This window comes from Neopelma chrysocephalum, unplaced genomic scaffold (assembly GCF_003984885.1).
Source record: "Neopelma chrysocephalum unplaced genomic scaffold, ASM398488v2 Primary Assembly neopelma1_24, whole genome shotgun sequence".
In the NCBI taxonomy this organism is placed as follows: Eukaryota; Metazoa; Chordata; class Aves; order Passeriformes; family Pipridae; genus Neopelma; species Neopelma chrysocephalum.
In genome coordinates, this window is record NW_020897693.1 from 35,071,341 (window position 1) to 35,092,344 (window position 21,004).

At 40.6% G+C, this 21,004-nt stretch overlaps 1 protein-coding gene across 1 annotated transcript in view; it reads right to left on the reverse strand.

The window, feature by feature from the left end:
- Window positions 1-652: 652 nt before the first annotated feature.
- SPTLC2 (serine palmitoyltransferase long chain base subunit 2) overlaps window positions 653-21,004 on the reverse strand; it is an 80,558-nt gene continuing 60,206 nt past the window's right edge. The window contains exons 10-12 of the mRNA XM_027672605.1: window positions 14,070-14,205; window positions 11,856-11,985; window positions 653-6,744 (exon numbers count right to left, since the gene is read on the reverse strand). Of these exons, the coding sequence (XP_027528406.1) occupies window positions 6,625-6,744; window positions 11,856-11,985; window positions 14,070-14,205 (386 nt within the window). The 3' untranslated portion in view covers window positions 653-6,624. The remainder of the gene's footprint in view (window positions 6,745-11,855; window positions 11,986-14,069; window positions 14,206-21,004) is intronic.

The following is a 21,004-nucleotide window of genomic DNA, read 5'->3' on the forward strand; positions in this document are numbered from 1 at the left end:
CGCCTCCTTTTCAAATACCGACATCTGGTTTATGCAGACTTAAGGCTGAGATGAATGGAAGGACATGTTTAAAACAAGACACAGACTGCAAGACAGATGTGAGGTCAAGAATCCCATGCGAGATGGATCAAGAAGCCCTTTCAAACATCTCATTAGCAGCATGACAGCTGAGAGCAGCCTGACACTGTAACAGCACCCAAGGGTAGCAGCCTGGCTTTCGAGCACAGCCAGCTTTCCGTGGTGAGCACTGAGCTCTGACGGGCACTCACTCGCGGGAGTGCTGCACGTCAGGAAGAGTAGCTGCCACTGCAGGTGTCTCTCTGCAACAGAAGCAGCTTTTCTAGATTGCACGTCAACACTGTTGCTGTACAAGGGACCTGAGACTGCCAGAAAACAGCTAAACATCCATCTCGCATGCAAGGTTTCCTGGTTCTGGAGTACATGACTAGAGGGGAACACTGATCTGAGCAAACAAACAGGCTATGGTTTTTACACAGTCATTTATGTACGAAACTTGTGTGTTAGGGTTTTTTGAGTTTTTTTTGGGGGGGTGGGTGGGAGAGGGATTGGGAAAGAAGAGAAAAAGGGCTTGGTCTCCCTAATAGGGAAAAGCCTCATTAGCATTAAGAAAAAAAAGCCAAACCCACAATACAGCATTTTTTTTAAGTCTTTATTATGCAGAACATAGAATATATTTGAATGAATTTTTTTCCCAAGCAGTTTTTTTCTCCAGTGTTTTTTTTAAACATGCATTGTTACCTTTTTAAAGCCAATGTACCATCCATTTATCTTTTTCCCTGACCAAAGAGCATCCAAATCCATGTTAATCACGAGTGTAAAAAAAATTAGACATCTGGCATAAAATATTTTGGGGGGAACCCATTTAAAAATTTTATCTAAAATGTCTTATCTACAAAAAAATCCCATATATATGTACATTATAGCAACACAGAGGCATAAGAATACAGTGCAATTTAAGACGAAGTGCTGTGACTTGGTAATGCTGCCCAGGGCTTGTGGAAATGTGGGCCACCATTGGCTTTGGGGCTGCTAACCTAAAGCCTCAGGCTCCAGCATTCCTCTGTCCTCTCTCAAATGGGTCTGAAATTAACACTGGGAGGCTGGAGATGCATTAAGCTTAATATACCATTAAGGGGTATCAGAAATACTGTCTGAACAGGATGAGTTTTGGCAAAAGAAATGAAATGCTTTACAGCGGTCAGATGGTTTGGTGCATGTTTCACCTCGACATGGGTATTTTTGGAACAGCACCAACCCTTGGCATATTCATGTGAGACCTGTTTACCTACTGTTGAAGAAATCAATTTGCTAGCTGCCACTGCTTCTGAAGTCCCTGACCCTCTCAATAAGTCTCCCACTTTCAGCAGCCCAGGAACAAGTCACCAATGGAACTACACAGGAACTATAAAAGCTACATAGGAACACTGGTGCAGAGAACTGCACTACTTTTGGCTCCCACATGCAGACATTTCCTTAAATAGCTGCTAGCCAGGGTCACACACAAATTGAGTTCTGAACCTCTCCCTCCCAAGAAAACAGCAGTACATACTGCTTTAACTAAGAGCACAGAGTATTCTTCCATGGGTTAAAATTCACTGCATTCTTCAAGGTCAGTTTTAATTTCAGTTCTTCATACCAAGAGTCACAGTTTAAGGCCTTCAACACACACCACAGTTGTCATCTCCTTCACTCGGCCCCTTTTGGGGATATAAACATAACAGCTCCAATGTCTGCAACAAATGCTTCTCTTTTTAGTGAAAGATAAAGCAGAATAGTTCACACGAACACTTAATGTTTATGCTCTAGCTTGAAGTCCAAATCCTTGAACAGGTGAACAACTGCAAGGCCGGGGATGTTTACAGGAATACAAAGCCATCACAATGGCATATGAGTTGTTTTTTTTTCTTTTCCTTTCTTTTAAAACCATGTTCAAGTTACATAGGTCAAATGACTGGTGCTTTTCCCAAACAGTGGTCCACTGCCACTTGGGTGCCAGGTCCAGCACCAAAGCCAGCTATGCACCTGCTGAGGGATCACACTAAGCATTCCCAAACAGCTCAGTACTTCTCTAGTGCTAAAACAGACCAGATTGCAGGTATCTCAGATCTCCATGCAGAATGTGCCACCCACACAGACCATGCCTGACACTTTCATAGGCTGCATATAAACTGTAAAAATAATATATATAAACTGTATAAATTCTGACTGAGCATTGTATATTGGGACACATCTCCAGAAGTTTCCTTCTCTGTAATGCAGCAAGGGGGCTCATGCATAGTGCTCCAGATCCAATGCTGCAAGGTGTTCTCTCAGATGAAGAGTCATGCTCATGCTTTCCTCCAGCCTCTCCTATGATCTCCCTGAATGGATAACACGGCTTCTGAACAAGCAAACAGCTGTAAGCCAAATGCTTTCCAGATGTAAAGAAATTAAAACTTGTATAGAAGGAGAGGATTTACTTGGCATGGAGAGTTTTAGAGGAGTGTCTCTTTAGGCACTGAAAGCTGCATTCCTGTTTTAGGCATACTTGTTCCAGTGCACATGAAAGATCCCTGTACAGCTGAGAGTAAGTAATGACTGACTACCCCTTTTCTCCACCTCTGCTGTATTGGTCCTTCATCCACACAGCAGTCACTGATTTTATGGGCACACTTCCCTTGCCTGCTTTGTGTGAAGGTGCAGCTCTGACAGTGGGTACCACTTCTGCACTCTTAGAGGAAACAGCAAGAGGAGGATGGATGATGCAATCCCCTCACTGAATGACTTCATCACAGTAAGATGTTTGGTCAACTCACTCCCGCGTCTGCCTAAAGCATAAGCGTGCCACACCAGTAACTCAAGAACCAGAACAGCTCATTAAGGATGCTACTTAGAAAGGAAAATATAGAGAAACTGAAGAGTTAAATATACCACATACATACACACACTATACAAAAGTTTGTGTCACATAAAAAACAAAAAAGAAAGCTCTGATTATTTTGACACAAAAAAACTTGGTTTCTTCTTTGCTGAAGAACTACAGAAAAACTATGAATCAGGTTCCTTAAGACAAAGGTCTACTTGGGAAGGCCAGTTTCTAACAAGAAGCACATCTCTCACTCTTTGCTGATGCTTAGTAATAGGAGCTTCTCAGTTTTCTCACGAGTGAAAAAGTATGGCCATTAGCCTTGAAAACAGTTATGGTTCTAAACTCTTCACTCTGCTCACCAGAGGCAAAAACTTGCTTGCTTAGTTCTTCAGAGAGGTACGGGGAAGGTAACTATTGTATGTTTATGTATAAGTTTAGCCAACATACAGTACAGGGCAAAATCCTTTGTTCAAAAGCAGCCTTCATTTTCTTTTGAATTTTGCATCTCTTAAGAAATACCAGGAGTCATTTTCAATTAGAATGTCTCTGAAAAGTTGGCAAGGACTGAAGTCTTATTTCTTAAGCAGCTTTTTGTCCTTTGTGATCTCTCAAGATTGGTTCTTTCATTCACTTCTACTGCCAGGAGAAAAAGGAGACAGACTTCTGATCAGTACATAAGTATCAAAGCAGCAATCCATCCTACACATACAGTGACAGCACACATGCTGTAGGTTTGCCTAGCACAAACCAGTACTGGTCTGCTCCTTCCATTGTGGAAGAGGAGTTTGTTTAGTAGATGCAAAAAGCTTTTCCTGGCTTTCATGCTCAGTGAATTACTGACTTAAAAGTGCGAAATCTTGGACTTGTAACTTCTTACTTTTTCAGAAGCAGTTTCAACAGGTACCAAATTTTGGCAAAACAGGTTCTCTTGAATAAAAGGCCTCCAGAGGAGAGTTGCTGCCCAAAAAGGATACGGCAAGGATGAAATGTAACCAAGCAGTTTGCAAATGCTAACTGCCTGAATGATTTCTGAAATGTCTTTGCAATGCAAAATTCAAAGTCATATGCAGACAGTGTGACACAGCAGAAAGATACTAAAAGGCAGAAGCTTGAACACAATTTCCTCAACAAGTACAACTGGAATCCAAATGGACACCAGTAATTTTTTAACACTGACAATTTCAGAAGTATTACACAGGAGTTGTCTATATTAAGAAGATTTGTCCAGCTGCTTTTCTCCCTTCTAAAGACAAGCTGTTCTAAAAGTGAATCCCAGAGACAAGATTAGGACTCGAGACTTGTAGAATCTATGATAACCCACTTCTAACTTAATATATCACAGTTTTCAAATTGACTTGACTACACAGCAAACACACTGTACATTTGTGAATGCTCAAAACAGCTACCTACTGACCCAAGCTTCAAGGTGGTCAGTTTTGTCTGCTCTTAAACCATTCCATGATCAAGTTAATAGGATCAGGGCTGAAGTCAGGTTTTCCTGAGCTAATCTCCTCTTGTTCCCTACTACAATCGAAAAGAGAAAAAAAAAAAGCAATAATTCTTTGAGGTAAAGCTTCTTGAAGTCAGAAAGCAGGTCATCTGCTGGAATGTTAGAGCTAGTCCTGGGCAGAACACAGGTGAGAAAGTAAGCTCAGCTAAATGCAGCTTATTCACTCTGTGGCCGAACAAATGGGACTACTTCATAGCTATCAAAGCTGCACAAGACTTCTTGTACTTGTGCACATACTTGGCTCCAGAAGAAGAGCAAATCAACATTAACGGACTAAGACAGAAATAGTTATCTGGACCTATTTTCAAACTGTCAATTTCAGTTTTTCTCATATAATTAAATTTCTGAAATTCAGTGGTAAAAAAACGAATCAGTGTTTTGAAGTTCCACTACATTCAAATGCAACAAGATCTATAAATGCATGAAGATAGATATTCTACACAATAGAAGCCAATTCTTCTTTAAATCACCAGATGTATTTGCAGAGCTGCTTGGTTCTTGTGGTCAAAGCACTCCTTTCCTGTTAGTTGCAGAGTGAACATAACTTTAAAAAAACTAATCTTTTTTTTGCAGCACCATGCAAAGAGCTTAGAGCTGCACTCTGCTTTAGCATTATGATGAAGAATCTGTTTCAAAAAATCCCAGTCACCTGCAAAAAGCATCTTGCTAACCCAGACTGAAGAGCTGGCCCAATCCAACTGACACAACGTTAATGTTTTACTATCTTTGCAGGAATCCTACACGACTATGTATAAAATACAGAAACAAGCTATACTGCAACTGACTCCTGTTCAAAATTTTTGGTACCTCTTTATTGATCCATTCTGTTCACTGAAAGAATTCAAGATGCAAAAACTAAGTAGCAGACCTCCTCTAAGGTGTGTTAGAGCAAAGGTGTCTATTTTAAACACAGGGATAGTATGAAACTTGCAAATAAAAATTCCAAACAGCAACTGGCTCAGTGAACACTGATTTAATCAGTGTTGATCAGTAATAGAAACACAAAAGAATAAAGATGTCCAACTAAATGCTATTACAAGGACATTCTTCAGGGAAGGCCTACACAGACATGCAACTGACAACAGAGACTTTGCTGTCTAGCTGGATGGAATTACAAGATTCAAGCTGTCCATATGAGCAACAAGGCCAGTGAAGAACACCTCATATATGACAAGAAACAGATCACAGTTTCACAGATCTGCATGAAATAAGTCACCCGTTGTATAGACCTGCTTATTGAGGGGTTTCAGTCTTAAGAAGAAGCTTGAGGATTGCTCTGGTTTAATTAAACCCAGAAGCACCCTTCTAGAACTTAGCAGTGACTTGTTCACAATTTTAAAAGAATTATAAAGCAAGAGAAATTAACCTGAAGATAAGAAAGCAACACACGCTAAATCCACATTTTTCCTTTTTTTAAAGAGAAGTATGTCAGAAGACAAAACACAACCCATTAAAAAATCCCAAAACAACCCAAACAAAACCCCTCTCCATCACTTACCCTATATCAAGGGGACAATTAGTGTCCAAACCAGGAGACAATCTGGTATCCATATTGGGAAGAAAAAGAGCCTAGAGTTCCAGAAGTCCTTCTGCCTGTGGCTTACAAAACTAAATAATGTTTGGGAATAATGGTCTTGTCAGTGACATGTCAACAACACATTTATTTTAAAAAGGCTAAATTCAAGTTTTAAACAGAAGTAACTGCAAATGAAAAAAAAACAACTTTGGTTGATTATTCATCTTGGTAAATATGTCAAAGTTAGCAATCAACAGTTTCTCTAGGAAGTCTCCAAGAACAGACAGGTCAGCTCATTTTTTACTGGGAAGATCAGACACCTAGCAGTGACACTGGAAATGCTGCCATGCCAGCATCACACATGCTTACAACATCTCAGCCAGCATTTGGGAGGCTAATGGTGCATACAAAGTCTGAACTGATCAGCCACAGCCAACTTGAGTTGCTGTGAATTCATTGAGACAAATAAATAAAAAAAAGCAACAAGAAAAAATAAAGCCAAGCACCTCTAGGGCCAGACCCTGAAGACACAGGAATCAAAGCTTTTTTTTTTAAATCCTCTCCCTATTTACAAAATGCCATTTAGAGCTGATGTGGCCACTTCAGTATTGTGAGGAAATGTCTTTTATGCTAAGCAGTCATAAGTGTGTTGTTCACGGATGCTGTGGCCTGTGTGCCACGGAGTGTCCCATGGGCTGTGTCCCTCCCACCGAGGCACATGGAGGGACTTCAGTCTTCCGTTTCTTCATATGTTGTCTCGTCAAACGGCCGGTCCAAGAGAGGTACCAACCGGCGACGGGAATATTTCAGTTGCAAAAGGTCCCCAACTTCATTGATTTCTTTTAAAGCCTGACAAAGAGACCACAGTAGATCAGCAGAGGAGACAGATCCAAGTACATTATCAACACATCTTTCTGTTTGCATGCCTGCAGACTACTCTGACAGCCATTTCACTTCAGATTTTACTGTGCTAGAAGCCAGTAACCTCAGAAGTGCATAGGATTTCTTTTTGATTTTAGCATTCAGGAGTTTTGAGACAAAGTCAACAGCACTGGTCACTTAACTGAGAGTGCCTATGCATCCACCTGACTACTCCCCTTCCAAAGAAGGATCATAATATCCAGCAAACCTCATGACTATTCAGGAACAGAAAAAAAGAGATTAATATTCCTTCCTTCCTGGAGGTAATGAAGCTGAAGCAGAAAAAAATGTACATGGAGGTTTAACTCATCCATCATTCAGTATGAAAACAACATATGTGTTAGCATATCACCTCTGATCTACTGTATTTTTTAAATTGCAAGATAAGCAAAAGGCAAATTGCAATAGCAAGCTAACAAGTTCTATAGATGCATTTGTTATATCTACATTTGGTTAATTTGCATTGTCCATATACAACTAGTGATGCAAGCTCTGTACTGTAAACAACATGACATGGGAGATTTGGCCAGACAATCCAAGGAATGAAAAAAACAGTCATTCTGGGTAGGACCCCAATCATTTTCTCCCTAGAAAGCAAGTCCCACTGACAGAGGTTGCCACAAAGGCCACGCTTGGGCTACTGATGGCCCAGAACACTGCTAGTGAATTAGTACAAACTTTTGCCGTTTTGACCTGAATTCAAATGTTATGAAGTTTACCAGAGATCAAACATCTGCCAGCGTCAGAAATGAGGAAAGTCCTGGCTCAGCTAATCATGCTTCCATTATGTTGCAATCTCTTTGATAAGACACTGGTTCACAACAGGGTCTCTTAAAAGCCAAACTGTAAACTTCATTTCTCTACAGAACACTCCTGGAGCAAGGTACAAAATAAATGAGTTGCTGCAGACAAATCTGCAACAGTATGTCATGCTAATTATTTTATATAGGCAAGTAACAAAGAAATGAGATCAGAAGATTACTTTCAAGCCCAATGTGATTTTTTAATTCAAAAGTTGGCATCCTTCACTCCCTTGAATTGTAAATTTATTAAGATAGGTACACTCAGCATTCCTTCAGAATGTCACTAATTCAACATTAATGCTCCAGTTTTAACATGTTCTGGGTCAAATGCTTGTCTCTTGAGGACAGTTGGCAGATGGGGGTTAATATCCCTACATGCTTTTTCCTTTTTGGAGGGATAGTTCAAGTTTTTGTTTCTTTAAACAATGGCCCTTCATGCTTGTTATATCTGGCAGCAAAAACCTCTCCACTCTAAAGTCTGGGGGAACGACAAACCCAGAAGTTGGACCTTGGTAAAAACAAAACAAAACAAAAGTGTGGGCACAGTCTGCCAGAGTTTTAAGTAAATATCCCATATGGAAGCAATTTAAAGCTGAATTTCTGTTGAAAGACTATGTTAACTGTTATTCTTGAATGCAGATTTAGGATTTTATTAATTTAAAACAAAAAGGGCCATGTGACCAGCAAAGACTAGAAAGGAAATGGCATTGGTGTACTCTGACTTTAGGAGAGTGTAATATATTTTTCATCATTGAAAAGAAAGCACCAGCCCACAGAGATGCATGTTATGAGGGACTTCACTCTGATCCTAGGCCAAATATTTTCAGGCAAGGAAGTTTTATTTACATAAAACACTTAAAATTGTAACTAAGAACTGTTTCCCATCATGTGGATTTAATTAATAAGAACAAGGAAGTATCACAAATATCAGCATTTGCAAGACAAGCTTCTCTTCCCTATGCTTCAAACTCAGATAAATTTTTTTAGAAAAAATGCTGTAAGAGCCCTAATTAGCACCCACACATACACAGATGGGCTATCAAGTTGTCCTCTCTGCTGAGTTGAAGAAGCTGTCTGTCAGCTCTCCCCAAATCCATTCACTTTAGTTCTTCCTCCTCCTGGATATTGTTGCCACAGTTCAGCAGAGGGATTAGATCTGAGAGCTGCCTAAATGATTAGCTGCCTGAAATCAATCCTTTTTCACTGCATCACAAGAAAACACAACACAAATTCACTGACATGAAGACTTGCTCCTTATTAACTCCTCTCACCAATGTTCTGGGTCCAAAGCATGCAGCTATTTTGAACTTTAAAGTGGGTTACACTAACTTGGAACAAAGCCTATACATACTGAGCTAAATCAGGATTTCTTCATTCACTTCAAAATTCACACTTCATTTTGCTCTGGATTAATTTTTTCGAGTAGACAAACCCTAATATATTGAACAAGCATTTTGTCAGTTTAGAGGATTTAACACTTACAGGGGTACTCTAGGAATGAATCTTATGTTAAAAGCACAAAACCTAAAATACTTTCTGGAAAATGCAGACAGACTTGTAAGTGAATTGACAGGAGAAAAGGTTTTTTAAGCAGAGTAATAAAAGTTACAGATAGGTTTTGGAAGAGAGCATGTGTGGTACTTATACAGACCCTGCAAAAGCAGCTTGTTACAGTAAAGGCTCAAGCTAGTCACTAAAGGAGAAGACCAAGAACCTAACCAACAGCAAGACTGCATGACTGCCCAGGTAGTGCCAGCGTATCAAGTTTGTACAGTTTCAGTTTTAGCTCAGTTTGCAGCAATATGATTTCAGAGACTTCAGTTTTCTTTCTTTTCCTTCCTCCCACATCTTACCCATTCATCCCCACTCCATGTCCACCTGTCCAGAAGTTACTGCTCCCTCATTTGTGTCAATGCACTCAGTTCTATTATCGTGCTCTGAGCCAAATCTCTGATACTATTCATTTTATACAGAGTGAAAGGAAGAGAAGGAGAGGGCCTTCTCCAAACATACTGGTTCAAAATTTTTATTTGGAACAGAAACAACTGAATTCAGATAATTAAGGGAAGAGCAGCAGGACAAGTAGCTGGGAAGGAACTCCTTAAGCAGTCTGTTGTTGGAGTGTCATGTTAGAGAATCTCTCAGGTCTTACAAGGCAGAAACAACTGAGAAGCAGCAAGTACAGCACTAGAGATACATGGCAGGTTGTTTAATACTATTCAACAACACTAAACATATATTACCAAACTGCACACACCACTCACTGCCTTACTAATTTTCATAACAAAAATGAAATACAAAAAGCATGCCATTTTAAGCTGTTGATTTGGAAGTTCTGCAGCAGTGAAGTGTGAAAAGGTTGAATCTATTTTTCTTTTTTGACAAGACATTAGTAAATATATGTTTATATGTCCCATTTGCTGTTTATATATTGAAGTGTTACCTACCTGATCATATTTGGGCATGATTTCCCCTCTCTAACTCCATGATAACTACTCCCAATCCCCTTTTGGTCCACAAAATGTTCAAAAATACTTTCAAGGATTTTTTTTCTCCACAATCTTCTCAAGATCAAGGTGAGGTTTCTCAACCTGCAGTTCCTCAGATCACACTTTTTGCCCTTCTTGAAGAGAGTAGTGACATTTGCTGTCTTCCAAACCTCTGGAACCTCCCCCAGTCACCATGACCTCCCGCCAAAGATGATAATCAAGAGTGGCCTTGCAGTCAGCTCCCTCAACACTTGTGAGTTCACCCCATCAGTTCCCATGGACCTGTGCATGTTCAGTTTGTTTAAATATTCCCTTATTGGAGCCTCCTTCACACTAAAGGTAAGTCTTCACTGCTCCATACTTTTCACTGATCTTATGGTCCCAGAATTCCTGAGTCAAGCCTCACGAGTAGACTGTGACAACAAAGGCACCAAGTACCCTCATCTCTTGCATGTCATTTGTCACCTGATTCCCTTTGCCATTCAGCAGCAGCCCCCCATATTTTCTCTACTCTTCCTTTTGCTACTAATATCCCCATAAAAGCCCTGCCTGCTGCATTTCATGTCCTTTGACAGATTGAGTTCCAGGTGGGCTTTGGCTTTCCTGACTCCAATCCCTGCATGCTCAGAACTATGTCTCTGTTCCTCCTGGGTCACCTGTTCCTGCTTGCACCTCCTTCTTATATGCTTCCATTACATGTTTTTGTTGGTTGTTGATCCATGCAGGCTTCCCACATTCACTCTCCTGTAAGTCAGGATGGATCATTCTTCAGGGGAGAAGGGAGGAGGAAAAATCAATTAGCTGTCCTGGACACCTCCTCTCTTTGAGGCTGTATCCTATGGGATTCTTTCAAGTAGGTCTCTGAACAGGATAGAGTCTACTCTCATGAAGTCCAAGTTCATGACTCAACCTAGTTTAGGTTCTGAGTCACAGACCCTCAAAGTGGGGAAAAAAACACAATGCAGAACTTTGACAGTGCCTAATACATGCCATGTCCATCAAAGAAGATTATTCAGAAGACTTAAAAGTGAATGTAGCTACCACTCCAAAACATACTAAGAATAGTCAGGCTTATTCATATAATCCTTTTTCAACTCTATTAGTCAGAGAATAACTGCTATCCTTACTTTTTAAGGCAGCATCTCCTAACTGTGATGCAGGCCTCCTCAGAGAGGACCTCCATTCCCTCTGGAACATGCTTATTGCAGGCAGGAGCCAGTAAGGCATTGCACGTGGCACAGACTCATTAGGACAAGATTATTTAAGATAAAGTGCTCAGAAGCTGTAAAGAAGAACTGGAGTAATCTTTGGAATAAAAATTTTCACTAGTAATCACGTGCTTCCTTTTGAGAAGAATATAAAGGTTTTGGAGGTTTTCAGGGTTTTTTTTTTTCTTCTTAGCATTAGCATCTAGGGTCAGTAAAAGCAGAATTTTTTCCTTTTAAAAGGTTCAGTGCAAAGTAGAGCCTCTTAAGAGGGGAAAAAGCATTGTCTCACAGGAATGAGACTGTCACCTTCACATAATTTAAAATAGACAAAGAAAAGTCCTGAGATTTACTGTAGGCAGCCATTCTGCACTGTTGAAGCAAGGAAAGAGAGATGGAGTCATGGCCAAGTCTACTACAAAAGACTTCGAAGATTAGGTTCAACTAGTTTGTGTACCAAACATTGAACCAGTGCACAATAAACAGACAGTTGTTGTATCTGTTCATAGCAGGCACGAGCAAAAGGAAGACGAGACACTTACTGTATCAAGCATCTCTTTGGTATGAGCTGCAGACAAACAGAATCTGGCTCTGGACTCGATGATGGGAGTGGCCGGGAAGCCCACAACCACAACACCGATGTTCCGCTTCAGCATCTCACGTCCAAACGCACTGCCAGAGAGAACAAGATTGTTGCAATTATTCCACTGGCGGCAAAGCCAGAGCATGAACGTCTCAGTGTGTTAATGCATACAGGCCTTTGCTGAAGCAAGCCTGTAACAACACAATTTGGACCTTCCGGTGCTTTCTTTTAGAGGCAGAATGCCTGCTCACAAAAGCCTTTTTTTAATTCACTCCCAAGAGGTGGTCCTTCTCAAAAAGTTTCACTGTATTAAGTTCCAACAAAGCTGAAAGATTATATGTGGCAGAGACTGGTCTTATAGCAGGCTGTTTCTAAATGGATTTGTAACTTAAGCTTGGAAATCTTTCTGATAGGAAACAGGGATTTTAGCTCAGATGTTTGACTATATAAGGAATCCCTTACGCTGCAATGCCCCACAGCAGATGTTTCTGCAGTTTCAAGATGTTTTGTTATCACCAATTGAACTTGATTAAAGTACATTAATGTGTCATAGAATGTACCACTTTTTAAGAGCCTATCATGGGAACCATTGAATCACCAAGTAAACTGTGGAATCATCTAATATGACACCAAATATTTCAAAGAAAGGTGCAAAAATCTCATACAACTGTCACACTATTTTATTGAACTATCTTCAATAAAATAAATTCTTAAAGAGATTAAAGAAATTAGTGGCTGTGAGTTATGCTAGGAGAGGCACAAAGATATTGATCCTTTCTGTAATGGCAGTGCAATTGTGGGTGTTTCTACAGGCCACAGGAAATGGTTAATCTGTTTTGAACTGACCTTGTTGTGAGAAGTAGCAATGAACTTAAGAGGCTTATAAGGATGTATAAAAATAACATTCTTTTACTAGGTTGTTAAATTTTCTGCCACAACTATTTTCCTTATAAATAGGTGCATCCTGATACACTTCATTTTGCAGCCATTTAGTACTCTCAAATTTTTGTAAAAACAGACTACAAGGGACAAAGAAAGGATCAAGTAAACCCGATGCAGATCCTAAGGGCCAACTCTTGTCAGGGCTCTTTGTTCTTGCTCATTTCAAGTAAGTTAGTGGTCCAACTGCTCAGCTAATCAACATTTCCATCAGCATTTCCAGGGAGAAGATTGTACTGATTGGCAGAGCAGCTGGTCAGTGGAAACAGTATGCCTCTGTGTGCTGGATGGTGCACACTGCAGACCGGCAAGGCCTGTAAAGGTAACAGGACTTTCAAACTTTGTTACACTGAGAAGGGTGGAGAAAGACTTTATCTGCCTTCGTGCAGAGTGCTAGATGATGCTTGTTCTGTCACAGAACCACAGTGCTTAGCCAGACTGAAGCCTAGCTGAGCTAGTAAAGCACTAGAGATATTCAGTAAGGCTTAAAATGAAACTGTGCTTTCCAAATTTGAAAGTGTTGATTGAGTACTGCATTATACAGACAGTGAAAAGCAGCGGTCAAAGCCAAGCTGTCCTTGAAATCAGGTTCATGTTTATGTTGGAAAAAATTTTAATATATACATTATATCCTCCTTGCAGAATTTTAGCCTTAATTATACGCAAGGCACTCCACAAATGCATAAGTATTTATAAAGATATGTGCTCCAGTTGTACTAGTATTTACAATACTAATACCTGACTGATTAAATCCAGACCTCTTAAAAACTTGGGATTCATTAAATACATGTTCTTGTGTCCCATTATGTCTTGTCCCCCCTGCTTTTCCTTTTTTTAATTTTCAAAGTTCATCTCTGGAAATGTTGGCTGCTTCTGATCCAGGAACTGGTTGAACGACTTCCTCCCGTAACTTTTAATGTTAATTTCCATTCAATTGCAACTCCTCTTTAGCACATTTATACACTTTACATACAAACAGAATGGCAACACACCTACCCCCAACACACCCCCAACCTTTAAAACATGACAGGTAGTGGCAAAAATGCTTCCTTAAAGTGCTTCCTTGCTGCCCCAAGCTACAAGCCTTGATTTTCTCAAGTTCACTTTTATAGGCTGTTTCCATATTTCATAAGACTCAGTAATGATCATAAAAGCAAAAATCAAACCAGTCTGTTCTTATATTTGGAAAACAATATTGTACCATCCTGGCTTTAAAGAAGACAGATAAGCCTACCCAATTTTTGCTGGCATGTACAGCATCAGAGGCACAACAGGGGAATCTTCATTTCCATAGATGATAAAGCCCATCTCTTTCAGTCGTCTCCTGAAATATCTTGTGTTCTCTGCTAGTTGCTGCACACGTGCTCTCCCTAGAAAAGAAATTAAGGTAAGACTGAACTCAGTTGTCAAAAGTCATGGGCATAACTGCAACACAAGACCTCCAGCTAAAGTATAAAATATGAATGTGCCACCTGTGTTTATGGAAGCATTAAATATAAATGCAAATTGGAATTTGAAGTTTCTTCTCCCTCATGTAATGAAGATTGATAATGCATTTTCTGACAAGTCTATAGCTGAATGGACTAGGACAGGCACAACCATCAAGCCCAAGCATTCCCTAGTTTTCCATATCAGGTTTTCAATCAAGAGGTACCTGGCAAAACAAGGCAGTTACCTGCTTTTAAACAAGATTCAAAATTTTCTCAAAATTCACTAGTAACTGCATCTTGAAGAAGAGTTTGCTTACACTTTGAATAATTAATGGGAACCTATTGAATCAGCTGGGGCTGTTCACCACATTTTATCTTGCTTGTCTATATTAATATAAATTACTACTTTCCTCTTTAGATCTCCTTGCTGAACTGATCATGTGGCTGCTCCCTAACCTTTTTCACTTAAAATGAGCTGGGTTTAAATTAAACCAATTACTTCTGATAATCCAGCTCACTTCACATAACTGGCAGCAGCTGATTTATCATGTATTCAACAAATTCTGTATGGATTTTTTTTACATTTGTCAAAATTGGTAAGCAGGACATTAGATAGTATAATTGAAATATTCCAGCTGTTCAGATATGCATAGAACAACCTGTTCATCATTTAATTAAATCTAGCCTAACATAGTGCGTACTACATTCCTGTTTTACCCAGAAAAAGGTTCGTATCATCTCACCTAAGCAGATCATAATGCATTTCTCATCAATTAATACTCTAATGTGCTTAAGAGATTAAGCACTATGCCACTGATGAGACTATAATAAGTAACACTTATAATTACTTGTCTCTGATCCACAGAATATATTTCTGGATAACCAATTATCCAAATAGAGCCTTGCCCAGACGGGTGATTCATATACCAAACCATTAAATGTACAGCAGTGTGGATCTATTCCACATAGTGAAGTCAGCTGCTACATATTAATCATCTTCCTTTAAAGTTGTAGATAACATAAGGTGATTAACTAAAAGGAATGTCAGGTCTCAAAGAAACATCCAACACCCACATATCTCTGCTCCAGGCCTGAACAAATGTAATTTTAAGAACTTATATAGTATCTGTTGCCAAGAGTATCAGACATTCCACCCACAACCAGGCAATCAAAGGCAAAATCCCATCAAAGGCATAGCATAAGAAAAAAGGATGAAACCTGTTAAGTTTGCAAAACTTGGCCTATCATTAGTGGGTAGGAGCTGGTATTTTAACAGCACTGACTGCCATTTAAGACATCTCTTCTCCATTAAGAGCATTATTTCTTAATCTTCTCTCCCCCCAGAGTTTCTGCAGAAGCTTAATTCCTCTTCCCCAAAAAGCAGCAAGATTTCAGTAAAACACAAAGGCATCTTGAGCTTATGAAACTAAATTTTTAATTGGTTCACATAAGATCAGATCCTCTACTGGAGACTCAGCTTTCTCTTATGTTTTCAGACCAATTATTTGGTTATTTTAAATACCTCAGACTACAAAATGAAGTTGAAAAAAAAAACAAACAACCCAGTCAAATTAGAAGAAACAGGCCTACTGCAAGATACTAACAATAGTGGGCCAAAAGCCACTACTTGCATTTCTAACATTGAGGCAGTCAATAAATACACAAGTGTCCACAGCAAACTACATGCAGAAAAAAGCTGCTTTGGTACCTTCTAAGAAAGCTGCATCCGCACATCTCCTACACAGAAATGCACCAATGTCTGTCATTTCAGGTAAGTGATGTATAATCAGCCCTTCTCCCATGACAAGGAATGCAGCTTTTGCCATACATACATTTTCTCCAAGTTCCCATAAAGCATGGTTTACAGTGCTTTAAGCAGAAGGAACTTCATCACTTTTGTGGTTTTCTCCTCTACACATTCACACCCTTTTCTATGTTGTTGGGAGCCTTCCAAATAAAGATTAAAGAGCAATCTTAATTTGTAGTTGGCAACTGCTTCACAGTCTTCCCTAAACTCCTTCCAATAAAAAGAGGTTATGATTCTAGATTTGTCCTTTTAGATTGAAGAGTGCTTTGAGATGTAAACAAGTTTCATGCACAAGTCTTTCAGTTCTCTACAGAGATGTAATCATATATTACAGCAATTGACGGATTTGGAAAACACTTGCCTTTTTCAGCTTTGTGAGTCTCAGAAGTCTGCCAGATTTTACTTCACTTTAGAACCATCAGGCAATTTAATGAAATTATTACTTCTCTAAAAACTTTTCCCCGTGGCTACAATAATATTACCAAGAACTTGAAAATATATTCAGTGGTGTCTTCTCACTACCCACCCCATGTCATTACCATCTGAAGAGAAGTGTAGGTGTGGTGAAGCAAACCACTGGGAATCAAACAAGAATTGAGCAGAGGTTCCTTGTTGCCTTTCTCCCTGCATCCATGCATTTTGTGCAACTACTCTTCACTGCACTTCAACATATTTAGTGTCCTATTCTACTATAAAATTCTGCACTCGAAGAGTGATGCCACATGCTAATTGAATAGGGTTTGCAATATTATGCAACAAGCATATACCCAGTGTTCAGCTTTGCTAACATTTGCTGGTTCAGCCCCACTGGTACACACTAGTGTAGCGGGCTGTTAACTGCTACTACAGTTCTACCATGTTTTCTGGGACCACAAAGACAAACCAAGCAGTGCCTGGAGACAGCAGCTGCTAATCTCACTTGTACCCAAACAGTGCTTGAGCATTCAGAGAGGGCCTCAAAGTCCCTTCTGAGCCCAAGCATCTTCTGAAGCTCAGAGCTCAGTCCACGTCTGCTCAACTGTAGGCCTAAAAAAATTTCCAGGACTGCAGCAATTCTCCAGAAGCTGGCTTTTTTGGCAGTATGCAGCTTCAGTTTTAAGACCATGGAAAAAAAAAGGCCAGATTAGACACCACCCTGCCAATTGTTCTTGCATAGGAGTTGTGCAATAATTCTGGTAACAACTTTTCATCTAGGAAACTGGAATGTGATGACCTTCAGGGAGAGAAGGAAGGGGGGAAGAAAGGGATGATTACTGGAACTGAGTTCTTCAAAAGGCTAAAAAACTAGAACCGCTTATCAGATCAACTGATCTGAAGTCCCTCATGGGTCGTGTAAATGCCTTAAACTAGCTACTGACAGACCAACACTGGAATTAGAGGATTAACTAATAACTTCTCCTTTACTTCTATACCCTTTTGCAAGTTTACTGCAGCCATATCAAGACTGCTCTTGCAATTCAGTAAAACACTTCCTGCTTGCAGCAGTCTGGGCATCATTTAGTCTAAAGTGCACATGTATCCCCTAAAGAAAACGGTGCTATCATATAAAAAATAAAGGTCACATGCCATCTATAGGGGAGAAACACTCTCCTGTCACAAATATACAAGGCAAGCAATATTCTTTAAAAAATGCAGACAGCATCTCCCTGAAAAAAAACCCCAACACCCTAGAGAAAGCATTTCATTATGAATCTAAAAGCAGAAGATGCATATTCCTTGCAACCCCTGAAAAGTAAATTAGTGTTTCTGTCGGGACAGGTTCCCACAGGCTAAAAGAATGATACTTCACTTGTGAAGGTCTCTGTTTTAGAGGTCATATTGCTCAGAAAAACAAAAGTTATAGTGAATGCAGAGAAGGCAGAGTTATTGAATGTCTTCTTTGCACTGGTCTTCACTGACAACACCAGCCCTCAGGAACCAGCCCTCAGGAACCTTTGACCCTGTCTTGATTTAGTGACAATATATTTGGAAGGTGAGATGAACCCTCCTTTTTTATTATTTCCCTCCCTTCAGTATAAATAAGGTTAAAAATTATGAGGAGTGTGAATGAAGACAGGAAAAGAACAATTTCACTAAATAGGGAAAGAAAGAAAGAAACAAACAGAAACAGCAGAAAATATTACCTAGCTACCCCCTTCCCCTCTAGGTTAAACCAAAATCTGGAAGAGTACTTCATCCAAAAAAGTCTTATGCTGGTGAGGTGCTGGTGTGGGTTCTGGCATAGCAATCACGTGGGTGTGTGGGTGGTGGGGGTGACCCAGCACGGGGCTGGGGCTGGTGGGTTCAGGCCGTGGGGCGGCGGCACTTTGTGTGGACGAGAGAGCAAAACAGCTGCGGCTGAGATGGTGGCGACTCTGGAGAAGGGAATTCCCTAGCTGGCAGTGGTAGAGGTTCCCAGGCTATTACACAACAGCTTCAAAAGTGCTCTGAAAAGCAGCGCTACAGTGGTTCCCCTGAGTTTGAGCTTGGTCCCACAATGGAGGAATGGCTGAGCGCTCTGGGAAAGACTCCAAGAGTCCACAGTCCTTCAGCGGGCAAAAACCAGTACTGAAAGAGCAGTTACGGCCTGCACCTGCCTTTTATCTCCTGTCTCCCGAGTTCCTGGGATGCTCCACTCCAGGGACCCACCTCTTCTAAGACCCCCGGGGACAGTCTTCCCCGAGTCCAGCTCAGATAGGGGCAATCCCCACACTCCGAAATCACACGGTGGTATGAAATACTCATCACTGAAAACCTTCCCGTTTAACTAAACTACAACAGAACCAGAAGACCAGGCAGGGTAAAGGAATATTGTAAGGAAGACCTTCCCTTGGTCAAAGAGGATTGGGTTAGAGAACACCTAGGCAGAGGTGACATCCACAAGTCCATGGGCCCTGACAGGATGCATCCACAAGTGCTGAGAGAGCTGGAGGATAACACAGCAAGGCAGCTCATGATCATCTTTGAAAGGTCATGGAGATCAGGCCAGAAGAAAGCAAATGTCACCCTGATCTTGAAAAAGGGCAAGAAGTAGGACCCAGGAAACTACCAGCCATTCAGCCTTACCTCAATCCCTGGAAAGGTCATGGAGCACCTCATTCTATAGACCATCTCTATCCACATGAAAGACAAGAAGGTGATCAGAAGTAGTCAGCATGAATTTATTAAAGGTAAATCATGTTTGACCAACCTGGATAGATACAGGGAGAGAAGTGGATACTGTCTACCTCAACTTTAGCAAGGCTTTTGACACTGTCTCTCACAACATCCTCATAGACAAACTCAGGAGGTGTGGACTGGATGAGTGGACAGTGAGGTGGATTGAGATCTGGCTGAACAGCAGAGTTTGGAGGGTTGTAGTCAGTGGCAGAGGATCCAGTTGGAGGCCTGTCACTAGTGGTGTCCCCCAAGGTTCAATACTGAGTGCAGTACTGTTTAACCTACTCATCACTGACTTGGATGGAGGGGAAGACACCTCCTCAGCAAGTTTGCTGACAACACCAAGCTGGGAGGAGTGGCTGATACCCCAGAGGGCTGTGCAGCCCTTCAGAAGGACTTTGACAGGTTGGAGAGATGGGCAGAGAAGAACTGCCTGAAATTCAAAGGCAAATGCAGGGTCCTCACCTGGGGAAGAATAACCCCAGGCATCAGCACAAGCTGGGGGCCAACCTGCTGGAAAAGAACTCGGGGGAGAAGGACATGGGGGTCCTGGTGGACAACAAGCTGCTCATCATAGCAGTTCATGCCTAAAGTAACAGTTGAAATACTTCAAGGATTCTGAGACAACCCTTATTTGCAAAAGGCATTTTAATAAATAAACAATAATTGCTCAGCAGTTAAAAATTTTTGCAAGACTAGGATGAACTTAGCCTTTGGAAAAAAAAAAGAAAAAAGAGACAGTTCTTAGACCTGATGTCTGTGTAACTTCTCTATTCCATGTTAAAAAAATCATCTTTACAAAGAACAAAGAAGCTCCAGAATTTGTGGAAGTTACGTGGCCACAAAGATCTAATATTTGTAATGTTTCTGTCATCTATTAAGGCTGAAGAATAAGCTATCATAGATGGTATGGACACAAAAGAAAATTCAGTTCAACCAGGATGTATTTGTTTTCCCCCAACTCTTGTGATCTCTAGGCAATAATTGGAGAGCAACCACAAATCTATTCTTCCAAACAGTGCAACACTTCATCAGCACAGCTTCTGGAGAAATAAAAGGCAAGTTGCATTGTACACAGACAGACTAACAGCTGACACTGAACTCCGAGGGGCAAACCAACTTCACATAGGCAAAAACACACAAGCAGGATTTTATCTGCTTGTCACACTAAGGATCACTGTCTCCTGGATCTAAAACAAAGATTCTTGGGGCAATAAAAAGGAAGCTGTATGTTTACATTTTTATTTAATTCTTATAAAGAATTCAAAGCAAAATAGTAAGACACATCTTGAAAAATGGTTCCTAACCAGTGAAACTGCAAACTGTATGCACAAGCTCTTGTTGCTCAACAAATACGAGTTCACATTAGATAGTTATGATGAAGTTCTATATTCTTCCATGTCCTGGTTAGAACGGCTGGGACCAATTCATCCCTGGATGGGTGTAACCCAAAACTGTGTATTCTATAGCCTCCATGCCATTTCCCAAAAACTGCTGTCAGTAGAGGCCTGCAAGGTGGGAAGATGTTCCTGTATCCTTATATGGAATTCCCTGCTCTAATACCCTTTTATGGAAGAGGGACTGAGCATCCGCATGCCCTTTTATGGAATTCCCTACTCTGAGGGAGGGACTGAGCACTCCCGCCTGACCTGGAGAGTATATAACTGGGAGTTTCAGAGCCTTGGGGCTCTCTCTCGTGGGACCCAGAGGAAGACAGCAGACCACCGCTGCTCCCAACCAGGCTGAGACCACCACCCTCGACTGGACTGCAATCACCACTTCTGACCAGACTGC